The 7852-nt window shown below is 34.6% G+C and overlaps 1 protein-coding gene across 8 annotated transcripts in view; it reads left to right on the top strand.

The window, feature by feature from the left end:
* The window catches only part of LOC106462269 (excitatory amino acid transporter-like), a 68221-nt gene extending 61048 nt beyond the window's left edge, over positions 1-7173 (top strand). For all 8 annotated transcript variants that reach the window (XM_022389471.1, XM_022389472.1, XM_022389479.1 and 5 more), the window contains 3 exons: positions 3320-3514; positions 5831-5965; positions 6790-7173. In XM_022389471.1, coding sequence (XP_022245179.1) covers positions 3320-3514; positions 5831-5965; positions 6790-7048 — 589 coding nt within the window. In that variant the 3' untranslated portion in view covers positions 7049-7173. The remainder of the gene's footprint in view (positions 1-3319; positions 3515-5830; positions 5966-6789) is intronic.
* Positions 7174-7852: the final 679 nt, after the last annotated feature.

Genomic DNA, 7852 nt, shown 5'->3' with positions numbered 1-7852 from the left:
TGAAAACCAAAACCAACAGCTTATATTATAGACTATATGTGGTAACTATGAGGGTCTCCACTGGCAACGACAAATATCTTAATGAATAGCACATTTCAAGTTGGGTTTTTATTTTCGCGCAAAGCTACACGAGGGCTATCTGCGCTAGCCGTTCCTATTTTGCATTGTAAGACTAGATGGAAGTCAGCGAGTCACCACGCACCGCCAACTCTTTAGCTACTCTTTTACCAACGAATAGTGGGATTGACCGTCACATTATAACGCCCCCACGGCTGAAAGGGCAAGCACGTTTGGTGGGACGGAGATTCGAACCTGCAACCCTCAGATTACGAGTCGAGCGCTCTAACCATCTGGCCATGCCGGGCCAGGATACTGTTGTGACAATGTGTTGTTTAGAACAGTATACTACCTTGTCCCTATGGATAATAAAAATAATAAAAAACTAGATAAATTACCCGTTCTCTGTACAGCTGTCCAAATTACTTGATATAGGTATTTAAAAAACAATGAACTTGCTTTTAAAAAACTGTATTTTAAAAATTAAATTTTCATAACAATTTAGTTTTGATCTAAACCTTTGATTTTTCAAAACAAAAATTACCCAATCTAAATTAAAGCTTCTTAATATACAACATTGACTGTTGTTCCTTCTCATAATATAAATAATAGGTTGAACAATCACCAATTTTTTTATATTGTTACGTCTCCTTTTGTTAGTTGACTCTCCGTAAATTCGTTCCGACGAAACTTTAGCGACACAAGTCCTTTCTTAAATAAAACTGGTTTATTCTTTCCGAATACAACTTTACGATACACTCAACTTCAACAGTCGCGCTATAACAAACTATAATTCACGTCTCACGAGCTCGACTTCAACAATAAGTCTCTCTCTGACTGCAGTTCAATTACTCGTTACCTACACACACATTGTCCCGTCACGTTGTGACCATCTTATATATACCAGCCTACCCCCAATCTAGTAAATGCTAGGGCATTCACGAAGGAACAGGATATTTCTAGAAAATAGGTGGCGTGACACTAGTCACGTGACCTCGCTGACGCAACAATATTTTAATTAAAGAAGGATGACGTTAGCGACCTTCGTTAGATTGTACAGCTTACAGCTTGGTTGTAAGCTGTACGATCTGAGAAAGATCGCTTGCTTGAAACGTCATCCTTCTTTAATTAAAAATATAAAAAAGTTGGCGATTGTTCAACCTATTATTTAATGTTGATATCTTTGTCGCCTATGCGGTTTTAACTATGTTTCTTCTGACAGTATAAACAGGTTCTGATAAGATCCAACAATATTGGTGAATCAACCTTTAATTCCAGAATGTGTTCTGGCATTCCTGGTGGTTCAAGAGAATTTAGGAATTCAGTTGGGTAATTTACAGCATCAACTGTAACTGGAACACTGACAGTTGATGCTGTAGGTGAATTCCTGTCCGGGAGGCCCGGCATGGCCAGGTGGTTAGGGCGCTCGACTCGCAATCTGAGGGTCGCGGGCTCGAATCCCCGTCCCACCAAACGTGCTCGCCCTTTCAGCCGTGGGGCGTTATAATGTTACGGTTAATCCCACTATTCGTTGGTAAAAGAATAGCCCAAAAGTTGGCGGTGGGTGGTGATGACTAGCTGCCTTCCCTCTATCTAGTCTTACACTGCTAAATTAGGGACGGCTAGCGCAGATAGCCCTCGTGTAGCTTTGCGCGAAATTCAAAAACAAACAAACCTGTCCGGGAACCTTTTGCAATAATTGATCAATTATGTCACAAATAGTATCATTTCGAGGTGCAAGAATTTCTCTTGTACACAACCATTCATAATTATGACAAATATTAGGGAAAACCTTTTCTTTAGCTCTACTGCATCCTTAAGTAAGTTACCACATTTGCCTGAAATAGCCTGTAATAGTTGTTTGACTGATTGATTAGAAACTTTCCAATACTAACTTAAGAAGTTTCTAAATTAAACCGCTTGCTTTTATATCACCGAAATTATTATAAACAAAGAAAATAAAAATAAGCCACAAATTAACATGTACATTACTCATTCAACATAAACAACATTGTTGGTCTAACATCAATATCGTGATAGTTTTGTTGCTAAGCAGCGATGTATATTGTTGAGTATGACCAAAAGGAGCGTGAAACTGCATTAAAATCCAAAAATTAGTTTTAGGTTATTAACTAACTTTTTTTTGTGGGAAACCTGGTAGGAATTTTGCCCCTTCATGTTGCTTCTGGGGACCATAGCAGTCACCATGCCAAGTTTGGTGGTGATTGGTTAAATAGTGTGCGAGGAGTTAGCGGACAGATAAAACATATAATTTTGCTTTTATATCTATATAAATATAATAGCACTATCTGTTGTATGTCCATGTCACTACTTCGCAGTGTATGAAAGGATCTTCACCAAAATTGGTACGGAGGTTCATTAGGTCTATGCGGGGGTACATACAAATTTTCAGTTATGCGGTTTTTATGGGCATTTTTTCGTTTTTTACCAATACCTCACCCTTTCTGGATTGACCTTCACCAAATTTGGTATGAAGGTTCATTGGGTCCATGGGGAGATACATGCAAATTTTCACTTTTTGCGTTTTCGATTATTATGGGTGTTTTTATCCCTACTTCGCGCCCTGTTGATGGATCTTCAACAAACTTGCTACGAATATTTGTTGGGTCCATGAGGAGATGCATGCAAATTTGTTTCACATTGTGTTTTGCAGTTTTGCTAGTTTTTTTTTTGTTTTTTTTTACAATTACAAATAAGGGAAGCAGCTTTTCATGTCTCAAGATAACCTTTCATTACCCATGAATCAACATAACTTCCGTTCAGGGGACGGGTACTCCAGCTAGTATGTAGATATTTTTTTATAACAGTTGTACTGACTGGACATTTTTGATAATAATTTCGCATCTGTAAACTGTTATATTAGTACAATTGTATAAATTTCACGGGTTTTAGCTACGACTTAATTCCTTCTTGGAAGAACAAGAACATTAAAATGCCTGTTGTATAATAGGTTAAGCTTAAAAATGTAAGTATTTTGTTGTTGTTGTTGTTTGTTTACATACTAACGTTACCCTACCTTGGTCATGTAATTCTTATTTAAAATGTTCAATAATTGAAATAGAGTTTAATCCATACCTATTCTATAATGGATGTTATAGCACACAAAAATTAAGTTTATTCTTATTTATGAAAACTTAACCCTCTATTATTTCTTATTCACTTTGTTTTTTTAACTCTCATTAATTTTCTTCGCTTTACACAGCCTGTTTAACCCATAATAAATTTATTCTTATTTTTACAGCGCTGCTACTCTGCCAGTCACTTTTCGATGCCTGGAAGAAAATAATCACATTGACAAACGAGTCACGCGGTTTGTACTACCAGTGGGCGCCACGGTCAATATGGACGGTACAGCTCTATACGAGGCAGTAGCAGCAATATTTATAGCTCAGATGAATGGAATAGAATTGGCAGCTGGACAAGTCATTGCAGTAAGGTAATTAAACAACCCCCCCCCCCTTTCTGTTATATAGGTCCAGTAAACAATTTAAAGGAACTTGGGTATTTTGGACTCGGTATTTATTTTGTAAAACTCCACGGTATGGTTTTTCCGTCTACTTTTTGCCAGAAGCTAAATTTTGAAAGTTATATGTTGTATTTTGTACAGATTTTAAGTGGATGTAATTAACACGATAACCTCTTTATTAAGTGTTTGGTAATTGTCCAAATAGCATTAATTGTTTCGAAAGTTATACAATTGAGCAAAAACTGAATATTCGTGAAGATAAATTATAGATACCAAAACTGTTTTTTTAATGTCAGAAATTAGAGCACTGATCTAAGCTGATTTTCTAAAGAAACGTTACATCACAGATAATCTAGCCATAAGATATTAACTTTTATCGACCTTTGCCCTCTTAACTTTAAACTTTTGTAAAGTAAAGAAACGTAAATTAGTTCTGTACCATCATATTGAGCTCGATGACATATTTTAGTTAACTTTGCTCTGTATTACTATTAATAAAAGCGAAAAAGGCTTAAATCATACAGTGCCTATTTTTTAATTTTATTTCATTACTGGTTCTGTTGTATCAGTAAGTGTTTCCATCGATGTAAGTAGATTTTTAAAAAAAATATTACTGGCTACAAGAAAATTCTACCCCTGCCCCTTCTTTAATTAAAAATTCCTAACTGGTGAAAATATACGATTCTTATTCATATTTCTATATCTTTTAAACACGATATGGCAGAAAATCAGGAAAGACAAGTGGATTTGTAAAAGAAAATTCACTCGTCGAATCACACCAGAGTTCTATAAAGATTTGTTTCTTGGAAGATATCAATATATATCTAATTGGTTTCGTAAGAGTTCAGATAGCTCGAAAACTCGGCTCTCGATTGGTAATGATACGGTGTTTTTTACCCCAGCAGGATTAATGTACTTTTTATCACAATTAAGCACAATGCTCTTTCAAACTAAGCTTATAAAACATGGGTGTAGTGGTAAGAGGCTCCTTGTTCAAGAAAACCGATGAGTGAAATTAATTAGTTTTCATGTGAATTTCCTTAATAAGAGTGTTAGTGAGTGTATTTACCACGTAAATGACTAAACTTTGCTCTAACACAGAACAAAATGCCCAGCCTAGATATAGTTATAACCACAGAATGCCCAATTTTCGACCTACCAGAAAAAAAAAGAAATTTAGGATGAAAATTAAAGTCAGCAGTTCAAAAAGCCATGGCATGTAAACCCAACATAATAGTACCTTCAGAATAAAATTGCCTTTAAGAACTAAGAGAAAAAGAAAGCCATAGCAATTCTACTAGCATATAAAAAAAAATCCACTGTAGTCTTTGAAGACAACCACTACAAGAAGATCAAGTCTAACCCAATGGCTAACAAAGAGAAAAAAAATATTAACTAACATCTAAAGATGTTTAAACAAGAACTTGGAACAGAAACAGTCAAACAACGAATAGTAAGTGAAGGTGGGATAGGACGGCCACCTTAGCTTTTAATACAATTTTCACTGTCATGAAAAGGCAAAAGGTTCTAAAATGAACAAAATTTTTGTTAAAAATGTCAATTCTATTTATAACAGAGATTGGCCATAGACTTTTTTGTTTATTTAAAAAATACACTTCTTGTGGTTAGGTGCCATTTTACCTATAAGGTTGGATAAAATGGCACAGGTAAAGGGTAAAAGATGGCCCCGGAGGAGATCAGAAAGGCTACTTGTCATGCGTTATCTGGGATAATGGTGCAAAAGAACTTTGGTGCTAATGTGACAAATTTAATAAGGCTGCACTTACCATCCCATAATTAACTACCACTCTTTAGCTAGAGATATTGTAGATATAATATCACCATTAACCTAGAGGAGTGGATATCACACTATCCTTTCTCACAAAAAGTCTCAAGATCGAATCCTAGCCGTTATCACGAGTTCCTTACAGATAGCCGCGGATTAGTAGTATAAATGTAATAAATAAACCAATTGATATCTAGTATTAATACAGACGAATTGCTAAGTAACTGATAACTAGATTTAATTGAGCGAATAGGATACTAACCATAAGAACGTTTGATTTCGATATAACTTTACCATAAGTACTTACAAAACATCATTAGTGTTCAATATTAGCATGCTGTGTAAAGTTGCCTTATGTCATGATATATAGTTCCGGGTTTGAAACTCATCGAGGTTAGATGTTTAATTGTGAGGACTTGAAGTATATGCTAACATATTTATAGAACTTACTATTATTCTCAAATCATTTTGATTGTATTTATTTTTGTATCTCACCTTAGTTTGACGGCTACAGCCGCCAGCATAGGAGCAGCAAGTGTCCCAAGTGCTGGTCTGGTGACCATGCTGTTGGTGTTGTCAGCTGTTGGATTGCCAACTAAAGATATAACCATGATTGTCGCTGTTGACTGGTTACTGTAAGTACTTTCAACTAAAGATATAACCATAATTAAGAAACAATAAAAAGCACACTACTCTTACTGTAAGTTTTACTTTCATTTAGAAACAGTTAAAGACACCATTTTGTTCTAAATCCAGAGCTTGTGAAATATTTTGACTCGAAAACTAAATATGCTCATAACTCAGTTCGCCACGTACTCATCCTTCCCTATCACAGAGGCATGTCTGCGGATTTACAACTCTAGAAACCGGGTTTCGATACCCGTCGTGGGCAGAGCACAGATAGCCCATCGTATAGCTTTATGCTGAATATAAAATAAACAAAAACTCTAGAACTAAAAAAACATTTGTTTATATTGATTTATTTAAAACTCAAACTGTATTTTGATCATATATATATATATATATAGTACTTTATTCTTAAATTTCCAAACTATGTATAATTTTACTGAATTACTTTCTGTATAGCAATTGTTATTGCTGCTTGGAAAATCAATAAAATATTTCCTTCATTCATAGCAATGAAATCAATACCCTCTTAAATACAAACATAGAAAATTGTCTTTAAGATATCAGTAAATAACTACAGTCTTTGTCAGTTTTATGTAAACATATTTTGAGAGTTTTGTTTATCTACTGGCTCTTTAATTATATTGTCTGTACACGTATTATGATATTTTGAATTCATATTTACTCTGACACATAGCCCTGCTCTTATAATGTTACTCATAAAACTGAATACTCTACTACTTTCTATCCATTGGATTTTGTCTTTCTCATTAAATATTATTCACGCTTTTCAGAGACGTAATTTTTTGTTGTTGTTGTTGTTTTAACATAGAGACCGCCTCCGAACTTCCATCAATGTTCTTGGAGATGCCTTTGGTGCCGGAATAGTCCATCATCTATCCAAAGCTGAGTTGGACAAAATCGATGCTGAACACGCTCGGATAGAAATGGAAATGGCAGAGAGAAGGTTATCTGGTACCGCTAGGAGGAGTATCGTTCGCCACAGAAGTTTGGAGAAAGCTAACAGCAAAACGGATAATCCAGGTGGCAGCACAAGCGAATGTGTAGAGAACAATGAAACTCAGATTTAAAGATGTTAAATGAGAAATAATATTATCCAACAATTTAAACTATCAAGAAAGAAATTAGTTTTTAAATTAGCTAAGTATGAAATTTTGAGCGTCCTCACTCCCATGCATTAAAACTTTCCAATAGATGGCTTTTGTAACTGTTGAAAAGATTTTGTTATACAAAGAAATCCTTAGATGATATTTTGGTTACTTTTACATTACATTGCAGAACTCGAGATATAACATTTTTGTCATTAAGTGTTAATATCAAAAGCATAGGAGAATATTTAATATTTCTCATAACCATATATGATTTGATGCATTTTACAAAAGAAATACCTACAATTATACCAATGTCTCTCCAGTAACATCCTGAAAAGTTGTAATCATCAAATTATGATTATCCAGTAAAACAAAAAAAAAAAACGTTATGAAAATCAGCAGTTTATGTAGCTATCCCTATAACTTTATAAAACGCACAAACTTTTCAAATAACAAAATTTGAGTTTTGAGATGTTTTACGTAGCTGTCTAGTAAATTTAGAAAACGAGAATATTGCAATAAAGCAAATCTTTGGATTTCAAACTGATAAAAGGATTAATATAAATTTTTATTGGAGTCAGCAGATGGAACATTACGTTACATTGTTATTGGAGTTAACAGATGGAACATTACGTTACATTTTTATTGGAGTTAACAGATGGAACATTACGTTACATTGTTATTGGAGTCAGCAGGTGGAACATTGCGTTACATTTGTATTGGAGTCAGCAGATGGAACATTGCGTTACATTTTTATTGGAGTCAGCAGATGGAACATTACGT

The sequence above is a fragment of the Limulus polyphemus genome, unplaced genomic scaffold (genome assembly GCF_000517525.1).
Source record: "Limulus polyphemus unplaced genomic scaffold, Limulus_polyphemus-2.1.2 Scaffold1129, whole genome shotgun sequence".
NCBI classification, from domain to species: domain Eukaryota; kingdom Metazoa; phylum Arthropoda; class Merostomata; order Xiphosura; family Limulidae; genus Limulus; species Limulus polyphemus.
Note: the sequence above shows the minus strand (reverse complement) of the source record. Positions and strands in the feature narration are given on the sequence as shown.